Source organism: Aquarana catesbeiana, linkage group LG07, assembly GCF_042186555.1.
Source record: "Aquarana catesbeiana isolate 2022-GZ linkage group LG07, ASM4218655v1, whole genome shotgun sequence".
NCBI classification, from domain to species: domain Eukaryota; kingdom Metazoa; phylum Chordata; class Amphibia; order Anura; family Ranidae; genus Aquarana; species Aquarana catesbeiana.
In genome coordinates, this window is record NC_133330.1 from 128,172,318 (window position 1) to 128,191,925 (window position 19,608).

Consider the following 19,608-nt stretch of genomic DNA (forward strand, 5'->3'; position numbering starts at 1 on the left):
GATTTTGATGACAAAGTATAGAAAAACACAGCTTTGTCAGTTGTCACTATCCAAACAGCATGATCAGTAGATAAAAACAACCATTATTACTAGTTGTCATCCTCTTCATTGTAGCTTTGATCAATAACATGCAATTTGTAATATTTAGCTCAAGCAACATTTTCCGCCAGCAAAAAGACCGATGTGAGCTTTTGGTCGGAAAATGCGACCGTGTGTATGCTCCATCGGACTTTTGCTGGCGGAATTCCAGCCAGCAAAAGATTGAGAGCAGGTTCTCTATTTTTCGGTTGGAAAAAGTTCCTATCCGAAAATGCGATCGTCTGTATGCAATTCCGACGCGTAAAAAAACATGGATGCTCGGAAACAATTTGACGCATGCTCGGAAGCATTGCACTTCATTTTCTCGGCTCGTCGTAGTGTTGTATGTCACCGCGTTCTTGACGGTCGAAAGTTCAGAGAACTTTTGTGTGACCGTGTGTATGCAAGCCAAGCTTGAGCGGAATTCCGTCAGAAAAACCATCCAAGATTTTTCTGACGGAAATTCAGCTCGTGTGTATGGGGCATAAGTAAACTTATGTAAGGAGTCAGTATAGAGCATAACTATTAGGTGATATTTACTGGAAACTTTTAAACATCCTGAAATGTGCTGGAAACATAGCATAAACCTATTAGGGAGTACAGAGTGAAGGGGGTCTACACAGCCAGTATTTACCATTTCTGAGGAAATCCATACAGAAGCAGCTGGCTTCACAGTAATTCCTACTCTGGGACACTGGAATAGATTTGATTTTCGCTGCTCTCCCAGAGTCAGCACTGGTGCTCAGTAGTGTGCTTGTCAGTACACGTATAAGTTCCTTCAGAATGTTTTTCGTGCACTGAGGTCCAGCAACCAGTCCATCCGCTGTTAAGAAAAATGGCTTTAGGTGGTGGGCAAGTTCATTTAGGTCTGAGAGATATTCTTGGTCATCCCGACAGCCATAAATTAATGTGCCATTCTGAAAGGAAAGAGCGATCGATCAATGAACACATGGCATTTTCAGAATAATCCATTAAGGCATAAAAGTCCTGTTACAAGACAACAGATGACACTCATCAAATAATATAAGCATATACCTTAAATATTTTTAAGTTGTTTTGAGAATCCTGAAGTAAACTCATTAATGCAAAATGCATCCGTTGCTTATGTCTGCAAAAGAAAAAAAACAAAAAAAATGTAAATTCAGTAAGTCTGATGTGTTGTGCAGGTTATACACTTAAGATTTATTACTTGCTCAGTAGCACCTAAATTGGTCTACCAACCTGCTTCAGTCAATGTAAGGTTGCATAATCCTTGTTAGCACATTCACCACTTACAGAAAAACCAACAAAGAGAAAAAAACTTTTTGAGGATTGTTGAATCCGCCCACGTGGCCACATCATTTTATCCTGTGAATGAATTAGACTACAAGAACAGTCTGCATAAAATATTGAAAAAAAAATGGGTAGTGGCACTGCTAAATAGTATGAGATTTAATACATTAGTCCATCATTAAGTCCTTGAAGTTGATACTCAGTATATGTGGAGGGGGAGAGATGAAGAGGGGAGACCTGTATAGATTACTTTAGCAGTCCAAAACAACCTTGGCAGCCTTTGAGGGGGGATTTGAAAGCAGACTCCAGATATGCAAATGAGGCGCCTCTAGGTTAGAACTGTAAACATTTTAATGAGATACAGGTGCATTATCCACTTACATGGAGGTTAAGGTACTAAGGCACGAGTCCATCCACATTGGCGTGGTGTTCACTGCAGAGCGGCATTCTGAACAGCTGATTTTTTCTGCCTGTGGGGGAGAAATCCTAGCCAGCTTAATCTCTGGGACCACGGCGATGAAACCGAGGCTTGGATCAGGCTGATGATGAGGGCTGGAACAGGGCGCCGGGCGTGATGACATCACTAGTGGGTTGCAACAACGTTTCGGAGCATGCGCACTGGCAGATGGGACTCGGGGCGCCTCCTTTGTCAAGCTAGTGAGACTTTGGCTGATAACAGCCTTATATGTGCCTTGGAACACTGCCCTCTAGTGGAAAGGATGCAAAATACTTTCCAACATGAAATACCCAGAGCTAAAATAATATAATATAGATATCAACTATAATATATAAATATATATATATATATATATATATATATATATATATATATGCACCCATGCCGGGCCCACCTAAAGGACCCCTGAAAGGATATCACCCTCAGAACCCCCACAGTGCAGCCCCTCTGGCAGGTTGCAAAAGCCGCAGCCTAGTAGGCCACAAAAGCCGCGGCCTAAATTTTCAGCCGCCTGCCGCAAGTGCGTGGCCCGCGGGGGAATGGAACCAATCCGAGCCGCTGAACGGAGGGTGGACACCCAAAAACGGAAAGCAACGGCCTCCGCCGCCTGCCCTGGGGCCGTCCACCCAGCGCCCGGTCGGTAGGCCGCAAAGCCGCGGCCTAAATTACAGGAGAGCCGCCACAGGTGGTCCCCCGATCGCAGACGCCTGGTCCCCCTGCCTCCTAGGCCCAATCACTGCAGCAGGTGGGCCCAAGGGATACCCCCCAGTAGCAACCCTGAGGGTGGAAGGGGGGGGGGGGACAGTGTGTCCAAAAAGCACCTAGGTTAGAAGCCTGGGCCTCACCTGGGAAGGGAGAGAGGGGGTGGAGGAGAACCCCAGAGGGACGACCACCCCAGGGAGTACCCTTGCCCCACACCACGTCCAGCCCCGTACTTATCCAGCGAAGAATGCGGGTAACGCTCCCAGACAGATCCCCTCACCACCGAAGTGGGGGGCTGTCGGCCATGAGGAATGCTGTGACACAGGCCGAGACCTGGTCGTGTGCGACCTCATGACACGTTTAACTTGCAGGGCCAGCCCCCATCCAGTGGGGCTATGTCGCGGCCGACCTAGCGCGTAGCTGCGGTCTGCACGCACTTGCTGGCCAGACTGGGGAGACCACTGGATCTTAAGTGTCCAGCCCATCGCCCAGCCCGGCAGTTGATTGTAGATCTCACCAGGGAAAAAAAAAAAACAGGAAAAAAGAAAACAAAAAGAAACCCAGGATCAGAGATCCCAGCAGGGAACTAGGTCCTTACTCCTGACTAGGCAGAAAAAAAAAAAACTGAATGCCCATAGCAGAGAGGGGGGTGTATACCACCCCGGACTGCCCTTAGGCGTAGCCAAATCTTTTTTTCCTGCCTAGTGTCCTACTCCTGTAGGGGGCGGTATAACCTTATGGTTCTGAATAATGGAATGCTGTGTTTGTCAATGAACGAAAGAGAAATGGTGTTAAAAATTTGTATATTAAAGGAGTTGTAAAGTCTCAGGGTTTTTCATTCTATGCATTAAAGTGAAAAACCTGTGTTGCAGCCAGAGCCCCCTTTTTCTTACATGAACCCAATCGTTTCAGTGACAAGCACGAGCCCAGCAGCTCCAGCCGCTGTCTCAGGTCCTCATTGGATAGATTATTGGCAGTAGAAACCATTGGCTCCCGCTGCTATCAATTAAATCTAATGGCACGGGAGCCAGGGATGGGGCCGAATTCTGCTGTCTTCGTCAATGGAAGCAGCAGGACCCGGGAGCGTGCCCGCACGGGTGCCCCCATGGAAATCGGCTCTCCGTGGGGGCACTCCCTGTCCAGTGGGGCTATGTTGCGACCGACCTAGCGCGTAGCTGCGGTCTGCACGCGCTCGCTGTATCCAGTCCGTCACCCAGTCCGGCAGTTGATTGTAGATCTCACCGGAAAAAAATCCAGGAAAAAGAAAATAAACTAAAATTCCAAGGACTAGCGATTCCAGCAGGGAACTTACTCCTGACTAGGCAGAAAAAAAACTGAATACCTAGAGCAGGGAGGGGTTTATATACAGGCTGAGGACGGCCCATCGGAGTGGCCAAGTGTTTTGTTTTTTTGTTTCTGCCTAGTCCTACTCCTGTGGAGGCAATATAACCCTATCGTTATGAAGGCTGTGTTTGTCAATGAACGAATGAGAAACATAATTTCAGTAACCACTGTGGTGAATTTCCAAATATAAAAATTTAGGAAGAATTTTCATCTTTATTAAATTTATGTGCAGTGAAAGGAGCAAGGTCTCCCACAACTTCGTTTTTTTCTTAAATTCCTGTTCTGCTGGATTTAGATTCAACATAAAAAAATCCCCAGCCTGTTGTGAAATTATTATGCCAAGGTATTTAAATTCTGTTACCCATTGTAATGCCAAATCTGAAAAAGCTGTATCCTGCGTTCCTTGAACAATCACAAACAGTAGGCATTTACCCCAGTTTACCTTAAGCCCTGTAAATTGTGAATATGTATTTAGCAGATCTGAAGCTCCTTGTAACGATGGACCCGCATCACCAAGGAATAGCAGCATATTTTCGGCATATAGAGCTACCCTCTCCTCCAGCCCCCCAATTTGTAATCCCCGAATATCAAGGGAAGTCCGAAGAGCCTCTGCCACCGGCTCTATTGCAATAGCAAAGAGGGCTGGAGAGAGAGGGCATCCCTGCCTCGTTCCTCTATATAACTGAAAAAAAGTTGATAGCCCTCCTCCCAGCTTAATCGCTGCCATAGGTTTATTATATACTATTTGTATCCAACACTAATGGAAATCCCATCCTAATTATTTCCCATAGAAAGGGCCATTCGATAGTATCAAAGGCCTTCTCTATATCTAAAGAGGCCACCTTTCTGGATCCCTCATTAGCATGATGAGCATGTATATTAGTATGTAATCTACGTAGATTAATATCTGTCTTCTAAGGCATGCATCCCGTCTGATCTGAATCTATAATGTTTTTTAGCAAAGATTGTATTTTCAATGTTAATATTTTAGTCAGTATTTTAATGTCTATATTCAATAATGCTATTGGCCTGTATGAAGCGCATAATTTTGGATCCTTTATTTCTTTATGTATAAGGGCTATGTGTGCCTGTCTCATTGAATCTGGAAGAGTCCCTTTCGATAACCCATTTGTGAATATTCCCGCTAATTTTGGGGCCAAAAAGTCCCTGTATTTTATATAAAATTCAACAGGGATTCCATCAGGGCCTGGGACTTTTCCCCTTGGGAAAGTATGTATAGTCTTCAAAATCTCCTCACTTGTGATTGAGCAATGTCTCTCTATCCCTATCCGATAGCCACCCGAGGGCTATTCGGTCCAAAATGTCCAACATCTTCCCCCCGGGCATAGGTCGGAGGGGAGGGAAGAGGTATATAAGGAACCATAATACCTCTTGAAAGTCTCCAAAATACCCTTAGGATTGACTACCGTTTCTCCTTCTGGAGTCCCAATTTCTGGTATAAGTGTAACCTGATGTTCCTGTTGCGCCAACCTTGCCAAAAATCTACCGCTTTTAGCCCCTTGTGCAAAAATTGTTTGTCTATTTTTATAACATCATTGTATCAAAATTAATTATACTAGGATCCATGCTATATTTTTCCTTCTGTAATTCTATCTGCGTTTGTAATACCTGTATATTAATCTTCTGTTTCCTACTAACAACCGCTTTAAAAGCATCCCAAACCATATCTAACGACGATGATCCAGCATTGTTTTCCCAATATTCCACTAACAATAATGACATTTTTTTCTGTTATCTCTGGGTACGACACCCACTAAGGAGCCAATCACCACAGTGATGCATTTTTTAAAGTGGGGTACGTATTAACAAAAGCAAAGGAGTGTGGTCAGAAAGGCCAAATGGTAGATATGTAGCTTCCACAATATCTGCCGCCAATGCCGGATCTGCAAAAGCTAAATCTATTCGGGAAGAAGTTTTATGGGAGGTGGAAAAACAGGAATATACTCTTTTTTGTGGATTTCTCCATCTCCAAATTACACCTGTCGCCTGTGCCCAATTGTATAGATCAGTTGAATACTGCTTGGGAGGCTTCGGTCTGTCCGAGTCTGGGGATAGGATAGAGTTAAAGTGTCCAATGAATTATAATTTTGCCAGAAAATGTTGGATAATTTTCTCTAGTATTGTGTTTAGTATTTCAACGGAAGAAGGGGGAGGAATATAAATTGCTGCTATGACATACATGTTGCCCTAGCGTATATACTAAAATAACATATTTTCCCTGTATATCCGTATATATCTTCTCTATCAAGCCAGAAAAAAAGATTTATTTACTAACACCGACCCCACTCTTGCATAGGAGGAGCAGGTAGCGTGATAGGCTTTTTAAATCCACATTTTTTTTTTAAGAGTCATTCGTTTTCCTCATACTAAATGTGTCTCCTGAAGTAAAATCAACTGTGGATTATACTTTTTTTCACATATTGAAACATTATTGCTCGTTTGGATTTAGAATTTAACTCGCAAACATTCCATGATATTATAGAGTGACAACTAAGTTTCACCTGACATCATACATAAGTAGTAAAATAGACAAACAGCTACACACTGACCTGAGCCATGTGGCTCTTAAAAGGAACATGACCGGGGCAACACCACCATACCATCTCTGAACCCTTAGACACCAAACCTCTACACCTCCCTCCCCTCTCCCCTCCCACCCTGTCCTTTCCTACTTCCCTCCCTACTCTATAACCCCATCCATCCATGGGTGGGAGAAAAAAGGACTTCTTCCTTACCCTTAACCTCACTGACTATAGCATGACTTGTGTGCTGAGCATCTTGATGGGAAACTCCCACCAAAATGAAAAAAAAATAAAAAAATTGGCATGCCATAAAAATGGTGTTGGTTGTCGGGGTCTGCGGGCGGGGGGGCTTATCAGAATCTGGAAGCCCCCTTTAACAAGGGGGCCCCCAGATCCCAGCCCCCTACCCTATGTGAATGAGTATGGGGTACATTGTACCCTACCCATTTACCAAAAAAAAGTGTCAAAAATAAACAGTTCACAGGTTTTTAAAGTATTTTATTAAGTAAGCTCCGGCGTCTCTTCTGATTTCTTCTACCCTCTCCCGTTCTTCTCCCTCTTCTGGCGATGTCTTCTCTCTCTGCTGTCTTTTCGCTCTTTTGCCGGGTCTTCTCCGCTGTCTTCTCCCTCTGTTGTTCTACTTCCGATGCTGATGCAACACAATCTTCCGATGTAATGCTGGGTCCGCTGTGTGCAAAGACTTATATTGGCATGGGGCGAAGCCACCTGCTGACTTCACCCAAAGGCCCGCCCCTGTGACATCATCACTCCATCATGCACTGGGTGGTGACATCACAAGGGGTGGGGCCACTGGATGATGTCAGCGAGTGGCCCCACCCCATGCCAATATAAGTAATTGCACACAGAGGACCCAGCATTACACCGGGAGATCGCGTGAAGTCAACATCGGGAGAAGAACAGAAGGAGAAGACAGCAGAGAAGACCCGGCAAAAGAGCGAGAATACAGCAGAGAAGACCTGGCAAAAGAGCGAGAAGACAGCAGAGAGAGAAGACAGTGCAGAGAGGAGAATAAGCGGAGAGGGAGAAGAAATCGGAAGAGACACCGGAGCTGCCTTAATAAAATACTTTAAAAACCTGTGTACTATGTTTGTTTTTTACACTTTTTTTTAGGTGAATGGGTAGGGGTACAATGTACCCCATACACATTCACATAGTGTGAGGGGCCAGAATCGGGAGGCCCGCTTGTTAAAGGGGGCTTCCAGATTCTGATAATCCCCCTGCTTGCAGACCCCGACAACCAACGGCCAGGGTTGTCAGGCGGAGGCACTTGTCCTCATCAACATGGGAACAAGGTGCTTTGGGGTGGGGGGCGCAGGGCCCCCCTGCCTCAAAGCACCCGCCCACCCCATGTTGAGGGCATGTGGCCTGGTATGGTCTAGGAGGGGGGGCGCTCACTCATCCCCACCCCCTTTCCTGACCTGCGTGCTCGGATAAGGGTCTGGTATGGATTTTGGAGGGGCCCCACACCATTTTTTTGGTTTTCCTTAAAATCCATACCAGACCATTTTGGCAGGAGTTCCCCAGCACACAAGTCATGCCGCAAGTCATCATCATGACCCGACTTCTGGGGCGACTTCTATTCAAATCAATGGGTTCCCATAGGGAACCACTGATTTTGAATAGAGGCAGAGAAACGCGGCTAAACACGCTGTCACGGAACGTCCCACACTCCGCTTGAGTGCTTCCGTCATATACCACTTCCTCCCAGTCTGTATACAGATATCCCAACCTCTGTGAGCACAAACAAGGCGACACTTGCTTGTTGCTACCAAGAACTGACTTTTATTTAGAATCACAATTACAAGACTTTATATGCTGTTGGAACCTCCTCTAACAATACAACTGTAACTTAATTAACATGACCTAATTATCTAATCCTTTATACAGCCTAGGTGACTGAGACATGACCTTTCGCCCAGACTTGTGGTCACCGAGCTTCACACAGTTATATCAACACAATAGCTGGAGCTAATTAACAATACAAACAAAACCTAATTAACACGAGCTCCAATAGGAGTCGTCCCGTCTCCTACATTGTATAGAGGACAATGTGATCAGCTCATTCAATTAACATACATCCTGGGAGATATTGTGGACAAATATTACTGTCCCATTTTAAGTAATCCAAGATATATTTTCTCCCTCACCCTGTGCCAGGATGGCACAGGTTGCCTTAGACATAAGATGTATTCTGAGTTCCACGGGCCCCCCCGTCACACACGCATTGACGCCAATGCAAACTGCTGATAAAATTGCGTTTTTAATGCAGCTTTATTCCTAGCGTCGGTACTAGCTTTACAGCTCATTTTTTAGAACACCCGTGGGTGTGAGGCCTTGGGGATAACCATACTGGGACTGAAACTAAAGACGAAGAAATAAAAAGATGATTTAAAATACATAAACTATTGATTAAACATCTAAATCATAAGGGGGGGTGTGGCCAGCAGCGGAGCCGGATGGTCGCATAATACCGGAGCTCCACACAGGGACCAAGCGGCACACAACAGCCCATCTAAGGCACCTTTTCACCCCATCTTTACGGCGGATCAGACCGGGACACCACCGGGAACATGCCCAACAAGCGGTGTAACGATAGACGCCCGCAGCGCCTGACGTACTTTTATGCTCTGAAGGATACCGGAGGTAGGCAAGATGGCGCCGAGGCCTACAATCCTCCGGCAGCCTCAATCACAAAAAAACTCACAAAAGGGCAATCATTCTCCCAAAAACACCTCACCGGGTAGCCAAAACTCTTATCCTCCCACCCCTTCATCTCAAAGCCCAGCTAAGTCCAGACCCAGGCTAGATGGCACCAGATTGAGTCCGGCAATGAGCCCAGCGCCAGAATCAGGGGATGACACGAGGAAAATGCCCAAATCCATCGAATCATTTCTCACACAGAACCAACCAGTGCTTGATACTGTATTGAAGGACATGCTGCGGTCTCTCAGAAGCACAATTCAGGCAGATATGGCCTCTTGTATGAACAGATTTAATAAAGATATCCAAGCAATGGGGGATAGAGTGGATCAGATTGAGGTTAAGATGGGAGAATACGCAGACACCATAAACGACCTTGTGGACGCTTATGATGAAAAGGAAGGGGAGAATGAGTGGATCAAGGCTAAATTAACAGATATGGAACACAGGTCAAGGAGGAATAACCTGAAAATAAGAGGGATTCCAGAATCAGTGCAACCAGCCGACCTAGGCCCATATGCAGCGGCCTTGTTCAAAACTCTCACACCAAGTCTCACCGATTTAGATGTTACAACTGACAGGATTCACCGCCTGCACAAACCATCTCACCTGTCTGATCATATCCCAAGAGATGTGCTCCTACGCTTACATTTCTTCCATGTGATAGAAAATCTTATGTCATGCATGAGAAAGCAGGATCAAATCCCAACACAATATCAAAGCTTACAATTCTTTGCAGATCTCTCGCAATATACGCTCCAGAAAAGGAAGAATCTAAACACAGTGACCAAAGTCTTAAGAAACCACAAAATTGCATACCAATGGGGATACCCAACAAAAATCACCGTGACCAGAGAGAATCATACCTATGTGATATCCTCCTTGGATAAGGGTATTGCTCTCCTGAAGGAATGGGGTATTCTCCCAGAACCGGACGGTGTTATCCCAACTACCAGCACACTGTGCCAAGTTGAGCGTGTGCGTGGAAGGAAGTCACGGCTAAGAATGCAAAGCAGCACTCAGCTTCCCATAGGTGCTACGCACCTGTTCTAACCATGTTAGGTGCCCCAAACTTGCTTTGCCTGTTACATTGTCTTTGTCATTTTCTTTTTTTATGTTTACTTTTTGTTTTTTGGGATACTGACAGAACCAAGCTTATGAAAGGAACATTTCAGCTTCGAGTGGAGAACACCATAAAATACCATAGCGGGACTTTTCCTCGGATAATCTACGGAGGTAAGATCGACACATATATCACTCACAGTGACTATCTTGCCAAGCTTACTCAATCTGGAAAGAGAGTATGAATCTTAAGGAAGGACGCTGATGACACCTTAGCGTTTACACTTCCCACAAAAGATGACACTTAGGGTTCTCTCTATTAACGCTAAAGGACTCAATCACCCAGCAAAGCATAAATCTCTCTGGAAGGAAGCTCTTCTGCATGACAGTGACATACTTTGTGCACAGGAGACTCAGTTCACCTCATTGGCTCCACCTAAATGCATGCATAAGAACTATCCCTTTATCTTCACTGCGAACTCTGACTCTAAAACCCCGGGGTTCTTATCTATATCAGGGACACACTAGCGTTTAAGCTCCATGCAGAAATAAAAGACCCACAAGGCAGATTCTTAATACTTGTGATCTAAATGCAACTACATATACATTAGTTACGGTATACTCCCCCAACACACACGAGGTCCATTTTTTCAATAAACTAATGAAAAAGGTCCAAACCCACCTCAAAGGCTTGCTAATAATCTGCGGAGATTTTAACGTAACACCAGACCTGTCACTAGACTCCACATCTCACTCTAAGTGTTTTACGTCCATGCTACGTCCTTCTATTCAGAATCACAATTTATATGATGCATGGCGTTGTTTACATGCTGGAAAAAGGGACTTCACTTTTTTTTTTCCCCGCCACATCAAGTGTACACTAGAATTGACCTTTTTTAGTAGACCAACGAGTTCTACTCCAAACCAAATCTGCCAACATCAACACGATTACTTGGTCTGATCATGCCTCCATTGCCCTTTCTATAGCAGACTTGTCCTCCACTAAACAAAGACCAATATGGCGAACAAAACCCATATCTACTGCAACAAGAGGAATCAAAGACAATTCTCAGAGTTCGTCTGGAAGAGTTTTTTCTACTAATGTGGGCTCAGTTCAAGATCCCTGTGTTTTATGGAATGCTCATAAAGCGTTTATCTGGGGAATATTAGTGCAATTAGGAGCTAGAGCAAAGAGGCAGAGACAAAAGAGGTTGGAAGACCTTACTAAAGAAATTTTGTTATTAGAAACCCAAAACAAAACTACAACTACGGCAACTCTCTCCAAAAAATTAACACAACTTAGGTACGACCTTAGACTCTTATTGTTAGAAAATTTTGAGAAAGCGTCAAGAAGGCTAAAAATGAACTACTATGTACAAGGTAATAGAGCTGGTAAACTCCTAGCGCAGAACCTTAAGGGTCATAGATATAGAACTAAAATACAATATATACTCCATCCAAATACTAAACAAAAGGAATTTCACCCACAAGAGATAGCAGGTGCCTTTAGTTTTTACTATGGAGCTCTATATAACCTGAAGGACGACCCAGGGACACACCAACCAAACTCTGACGCAATCAACAATTTTCTAACCTCAATTGATATCCCCAAATTGACACCTGATGAGCTCCACTCTCTAAATTTGCCTTTTACAATACCAGAAATTTATAAAACTATTGAATCCCTTCCTCCAAATAAATCACTGGGACCCGATGGCTTCAGTGGAGAATACTATAGGGAATTTAAGACTCTTCTATCCCCATACTTATTACAAATTTTTGATACCGCTGCTACTTCTGCCTCTTTCCCTCCTGAAATGTTAGAAGCGTTGACTGTTACTCTACCAAAACCAGGGAAGAATCCAGACTCACCTGCAAATGTTAGACCAATTTCGCTTCTAAATATTGATTTGAAACTTTATGCTAACATGATAGCTGTGCGCCTCGTCACCATTCTGTTTACATTCATTCATCCCAATCAAACGTGTTTTACTCAAAACAGACAGACCTCGGATGCTACCTGCAGATTAGTGAATATGATTCACATGGCTGAGGTGCAGGGGAGGCCTTCTCTGCTTCTGATGCTGGATGCAGAGAAGGCCTTCAACCGTATACACTGGCTATATTTGGTCAAGGTATTGAAATCATTTGGATTTGTTGGCAACATCTTTGCAGCCATAATGGCTTTGTATTCCAAACCATCAGCCAGAGTATATATTTATCCGGAGTTTTGTCTAAGCCCTTTAATATATCGAATGGAACAAGACAGGGGTGTCCGCTGTCGCCCCTAATATTCAACTTCCTGATGGAACCCCTGGCTATTTACATCAGAAATCATCCTGATATTAAAGGATTCCCAGCAGGTGACAAGGTACATACTATCAGCTTATTTGCAGATGACATTATTTTAATCATGACTGACGTGAGCTCTTCCCTGGCTGCTGCACATGAAACCCTAGTTATGTTTAATCATATTTAATCGTATTTCTTACTATAAGGTAAATGATAGTAAATCTCACATACTAGGCTTGGGAATCAATAACACCACAGAAGCTAAGCTCAAATCACAATACCCATTTTCATGGAACACTGAGGGAATACAATACCTAGGCATAAAACTGACAACAAAGGTTGACCAACTGATAGATGCAAACTATACCCCATTTCTCGCTAAACTCAGCTCAGCTATCCTGGTCCGGCAGATTGGCAGCCTTTAAAATGACCATATTGCCACAATTCATATACTTATTCCGAACCCTTCCCATCCCAGTTCCAGACTCGTTTTTTTCCAAAGCCTAATCCATAATCTATACCCTTCTATGGCAAGGGAAAAAGGCCAGATGCGCTTTCCAAAAACTGATTAAAGCACGAAATGTAGGGCATGTTCTCTTGAAAGACTATTATATAGCAGCAATTCTTGCACAGGTTCGACAGTGGTTCCCCAGAACAATGTACCTAGATGGTATGAACTAGAAAACTACCAAAGCCCACATAGGAATATATTCAATCTACTTCATGTCACAAATTCCTGTACAGATCTCACCTACCATAAAAGCGGCATTACAAGCTTGGAAAATACTCTTAAAAATTCCCATAGAAAACACACCTTCAAAATCTATTCCCCTACCTATTTCTAGCTTACAACTCTTAATACCTAATTTAAAAATTAGACATTGGATACCCAATGGTATCACAACTGTGAAAGATCTACAAATTGGCCCTTCACTCAAAACTTTTAGGGCACTTCAAATATAATATGAATTAAAATCTAGCGATGTTCACCTTCATCCTTATTAGCAACAATGCCTAACCCCTCCATTACAATACCTTGGAGAGTATCTATTTCTTACAAACCCTATTACCTCAATCAAAGGAGTCTCGTTATTCTACAGTATTCTAAATCAAAAATCTTTATTCACCCTTCCATGAGATCATGGGAAATCGATTTGATGACTTCTTACTCTAATGATCAATGGATAAAAGCAATTTAATCGACCTACGGTGAACTTTACCAAAAATTATTGAGATGGTACCTAACACCCACAAGAATAGCAGGCTTTATTCCACAATCATCTCCACTATGCTGGAGACAATGCGGTAACAGAGGGTCACTGATTCACATATTTTGGAAATGCCTTTCGTTGCAACCTCTTTGGTCAGCCGTATTCAACATTATAGCACAAATCATGGGTATGACTTCCTAAACTACTGGCCTAGTAGAAGGAGCTGTGAGCCCCAAGCGCGTAGCCTGCATTATCTCTTATCTGTGTCTGGACACTTCCTGTGCACCGCTGACATCACTTCCGCTTCCGCCAGTGAAGCCTGCACACCAGCACATCCCAGGACAACACAACCCCTGATAGACATCGCCACCCCATCTGAACTGACTTACCAATAAGTGTATGTATTACACCTTCACTATATAACAGTGTCAGCAGAGTTGGCGCCTCCACACCCCCCTTCCCTTTTCAGTACATTTCTGACTGAAACATATTAGACATTAAACCTTTGGGCTAACAATCACGGATTGTTTGCCAGCCATACACCCAGTGTATTAATGTGAGACTTATCAGGCTGTTCTGGCCAGGGCTGCAGTGAGTACCCATTAGGGGCGTCACAGGGCTGGGCCAGCCAGATCTCAGGCTACGTGGTGGCGGTGTCTTCCTGAGACATCACCGATTCATACTGGTTGAAGTTGTTAAAAGTATTATATATACATAAATGTTTATCATTAGCATATCTAGACTCATGTTGATATACAATATGGATTTACCCATACAAATACGTATAATGCAACTGTCCACATATCTTGCATATTTAATATTCTTTTTCATTTATTTCTTGTTTATGTTTTAGATTTCCTGTTTAAACAAAAATGTTTTCAATAAAAACTATTGAAATTAAATCATAAGTGGGATGTATCTTTCTTAGAAAATTACATTACACAAAAAATAATCCCAAGAGCGTTGAGAGACAGAGTAATTCCTGCGGAACAGCTGCATAATGACAAATGTATTCCTAAATTGAAGGAACTATGTATATCCCATGGTATAGATTTAATGAGGCTAATTGTGGAAGAGGAGATGGCCCAGTTAGAGGATCTGAAAACTGAGATCGACCAAAGCAGCCTAGATTTAAGTCTGGTTAAAGAGGAAGAATAATTCACTAGACAAAATGATATGGTCAGAAAGGAGATTGATAAAGTACAAACAAATTTGAAGACAACTAAACAAGCTAAGTTTAAAGGGATCTACTTGACTGGGAGAGGTGATATTTTTCATCTCTCCTCCCAAAAGGATAGAAATAGATTAAGACAAAGACAATTCAGATCCCCTTTCTCCCAATCTGAAACAGATATAAGTACCAGAGAAACCGACAGTGAGGGCCCTACCCATTCAGTCTCTTTTTTTAGATCCAGAATGGGACAACTTGCTGTCCCGGAGAGAGGCCCTCAGGAAGGAACAGGTATTCTAATATCAAAGAAAAAAAACACAAAAATAAATAGAAAAAGGAAAATAAAAATAAAGTATAGATTGCAGGAACAGGACAAGGAGTCAGAGAAGGAGAACCTAAATTGTAATTTTCTATTAGGATATCCAGACAACAAAATGGTTAATCTTTTATTCCTTTCCCCCGAAAGAGCCACATCTACAGGTAGTAAATAGGGGATTATCCTTTTCCCCAAAACAGAACATGGAGTAATTCACCGTATTCAAAGATAAAAATCTCTTCCTGCGTAAGGTACTCTTACGCTATTTATATGAGCAAAAAGATAAGAGCCATATTGCAAAGGAAACTTTGCAGGAGGATGATAAAAAAAGCCCTTGATAATCTTTTGGCCCTATTAGATGAGGGATCCTCGGACATCAATGTGTCAGTAGATGAGGGCACACTAGTCCTGAGACAGGTGGATCTTAAAAAAAGATCAAATAAAATGCTGCCACTTTCTAAAAACAAGTCAATTGGTCAACTTTTTGATGGCAAGTAATGACCTGAGAAGACTGAATTGGGAGGCCTCAAGTTCAGATAATCTATCTAGACAAGAAAGCAGAGAAGAGAGCTGCTCTTAATGCTCTTAAAAATTCTAATGGTATAGTAATCAAAAAAAGTGATAAAGGAGGGAATATAGTCCTTATGAGTGAGGAGAATCATGTTAACCACTTCCCGACCGGCCGCCGCAGTTTCACTGCGGCAGAATGGCACGGTTGGGCGAAGCGACGTTATGTTACGGCGGCCATGACAATTGGATTCATTTCAGAACTGATCAGCCTCCAGGCCCAGGCCAATGATTTCTGGCCTGGACCTGCTGATCGGTCCTGACGAATTAAATCCTCCCCTGCCTGTGTAAGTGTAAACACATACAGGGAAAGTGATGTCATCTCCTCTCATGGAATTATTTTCCGTTCTGGAGAGAGGACATCCAAACATGAGTTGCACCAACACTACACTAACACAGTATACACAGGCACATATTTCACCCTCCAATTGCCCCCCCCCCCCAGTTAACCCCCCCCCCAGTTAACCCCTAACTCCCTGTCACTGTGTCTCCCAGTGCAGTGTTCATATTTTCTTTGATCACTGTACTGGTGTCATTTGTGACACTAATCAGCGTTAGGTCTAGGGACCCCCCAATACAGGATTAACCCCTTGATCACTGTATTAGTTTCACGGGTGACACTGGTCAGCAAGTTATTTTTTGTTATAGCGTCAGGGCACCCTGTTGTATATTACCTAATAAAAGGTTTAATTCCCTGATCACCCGGCAGGTGATATCTGTGAGATTTTGGCATCAACACCCACGCACGCACAATACACCTCCCTTAGTAGTATAGTGTCTGAACGATCAGATCTATACTAGCATCCCCAGTAGTTTAGGGTTGCCAAAAACGCAGTGTTAGTGGGATCAGCCCAGATACCTGCTAGCACCTGCGTTTAGCTCCTCCGCCCAGCCCACCCAAGTGCAGCATCAATCGATCACTGTCACTTACTAAACACTTAACTGCAGCAGTCGCAGAGTCAGGCCTGATCCCTGCGAATGCTAACAGTTTTTTTGGTAGCGTTGGGAGCAGTCGCTGACAGTCAGTGCTCTTTTTTTTCCTGTGAGTCTCACTAGTGTACCAGTAAATTTAGAGGCCAAAATGTCAAGTGAAGAGGCCTACACATTTCTGAACATGACAGATGAGAGTGAAGAGGAACTCAATCATCTGTCAGATTCAGGCCTAGTAGATCCTGGTCGTACATCCAGCACTGCAGTATCATGCGGTGATGTGGCTAGCACAACCAGTGTCCGCAGCCACCAAGAAGACAAAGACAGGCCTATCGAGCCCATAGTGCCCTTCCTGCTGCATTTGCCAATCCGAATTCGGAGCCCACCACTTCTGCAGCACCCGTACTTCCCCCATTCACTGGCCAACATGGAATTCAGGTGGAAACAGTTGATTTTACGTCACTTGATTTTTGATCACTGTTTTTCATGGAAGATCTCTATAGATCTATTGTGGACCAAAGCAATTTGTATGCTGGTCAATTCATTGCCGCTAATCAACAGTTGACCCTTGAGATTGGAAACCTATTACGGTCTCCGAATTTAAAACCTTCCTGGGCCTATCCCTCCTCATGGGCATAACTAAAAAAAGTGAGTTGCGGTCATATTGGTCCACTGACCCAATTCACCATATGCCCGCGTTCTCTGCCTCCATGACCACGATACAAGCAGATGTTACGGTTCATGCATTTCAATGACAATGAACTCTGTCGCCCTCGGCGATCACCTCTACAAAATCCGGCCCCTCGTAAACCACTTCAATCAGCCATTTGCAGCCTTGTTTACGTCCGATCAAGTTGTCTGTGTTGATGAGTCCCTGATTAAGTTTCCTGGCCGCTTGTCATTCAAACAGTATCTTCCTAGCAAGCGTGCCAGATATGGGGTCAAGATGTATAAGCTCTGTGACAGGGCAACAGGCCATACATATCGTTTTATGGTTTACGAGGGAAGAGTTAGTTATGTAGAGCCGGAGAACTGCCCAGACTACATAGGGAGCGCTGATAAGATTGTGTGGGACTTGGTGTTACCCTTATTCGGAAAGGGGTACCACTTGTATGTGGACAATTATTACACAAGCGTGCCACTTTTTAGATCATGGAATTGGTGCATGTGGCACCGTGTGATCTAATCGCCGGGGCTTACACCAGCAGCTTGCATTCCAGTCTTAGGCTGGGGGAGAGAGCCTGCTTGAGATGTAATAATTTGCTCGCTGTGAAGTGGAGGGATAATAAGAATGTTTTTGTTCTGTCCTCCCTTCACGCAGACATGACGGTGCCGTACCTAAGGCCAGACACTGATATAAAAAAAGTGTCTGTATACTATTCCAATTGGCTCTGCTGATTGCTTATGTGCTATACAAAGCTTCAGGGTGAACTGGATCCTTCCTTAAATTCCAGTAAGAGATCATTACAGCCCTTCTGTTTCCAGACGGTGCTGTGGCCCAACTTCCCAATCTAAATGCCGTGAGCCGGCTGCATGAGAGGCATTTTCTGCATGTCCTCCCTGGTACCCCTACCCAAAGAAATCCTCAAAGAAGTTGTTGTGTCTGTAGAAAGAGCGGATATAGGCGTGACACCCACTTTAATTGTTCCTCCTGTCCTGACCAACCTGGTCTTTGCATTGGTGGCGTATTAGCGTAGGGTACAGCATTGCACACTCCTAGGCACACTTACACAGGGTCTCGAAAGATGAGATGGCCATCACATTTTGAGAGACCCTAATCTGGAACGTTTACAGTTTATATAAAGTGCAAAAAAAAAAAACAAACAAAAAAAACACAAAAAAAATAAAAAATAAAAAAGTCAAAAATAGTTGTGGTTTTATTTGTCTTCTCTCTTTATTGTTCTCTCTCTTTTGTTTGCTCTCTATTACAGTGGGGACGGAAAGTATTCAGACCCCCTTACATTTTTGACTCTTTTATATTTGCTAAAATCATTTAAGTTATTTTTTTTTTACTCATTAATGTACACACAGCACCCCATATTGACAGAAAAACACAGAATTGTTGACATTTTTGCAGATTTATTAAAAAAGAAAAACTGAAATATCACATGGTCCTAAGTATTCAGACCCTTTGCTATATATTTAACTCAGGTGCTGTCCATTTCTGATCATACTTGAGATGGTTCTACACCTTCATTTGAGTCCAGCTGTGTTTGATTATATTGATTGGACTTGATTAGGAAAGTCACACTCCTGTCTATATAAGACCTTACAGCTCACAGTGCATGTCAGAGCAAATGAGAATCATGAGGTCAAAGGAACTGCCTGAAGAGCTCAGAGACACAGATCTGGCCAAGGTTACAAAAAAAATTTCTGTTGCACTTAGGCTCGGTTCACACGGGGGCGACTTGTCAGGCGACCTAGCCGCCTGACAAGTCGCCTCCCGTTCTGTACAATGGAACCGTTCTAATCGGAGCGACGCAAGTCGCTCCGACTTAGAAGAAAGGTTCCTGTACTACTTTGGGGGCGACTTGCATAGACTTCTATACAGAAGTCGTCTTGCAAGTCGCCCCGGCAGTCGTGTGCAGGTCGCCTCGGTGAGGCGACCTGCAAGTCGTGCCGACTCTGGTGTGAACCGAGGCTCAAGGTTACTAAGAGCACAGAGTGGCCTCCATAATCCTTTAATTGAAGACATCTGGGATGACCAGAACCCATCCTAGAGCTGGCCGTCCGGCCAAACTGAGCTATCAGGGGAGAAGAGCCTTGGTGAGAGAGGTAAAGAAGAACCCAAAGATCACTGTGGCTGAGCTCCAGAGATGCAGTCGAGAGATGGGAGAAAGCTGTAGAAAGTCAACCATCCATCACTGCAGCCCTCCACCAGTCGGGGCTTTATGGCAGAGTGACCCGACGGAAGCCTCTCCTCAGTGCAAGACACATGAAAG

General features: G+C 43.8%; 1 protein-coding gene across 8 annotated transcripts in view; it reads right to left on the reverse strand.

The window, feature by feature from the left end:
* The window catches only part of IPPK (inositol-pentakisphosphate 2-kinase), a 1,128,404-nt gene that overhangs the window by 621,417 nt on the left and 487,379 nt on the right, over positions 1–19,608 (reverse strand). For all 8 annotated transcript variants that reach the window (XR_012235280.1, XR_012235279.1, XR_012235281.1 and 5 more), the window contains 2 exons: positions 1,114–1,186; positions 713–995 (listed from right to left, as the gene is read on the reverse strand). Coding sequence is in view for 5 of the 8 variants with exons in the window: in XM_073592668.1 (XP_073448769.1) it covers positions 713–995; positions 1,114–1,186 (356 nt within the window). In the remaining 3 variants the exon portion in view is untranslated. The remainder of the gene's footprint in view (positions 1–712; positions 996–1,113; positions 1,187–19,608) is intronic.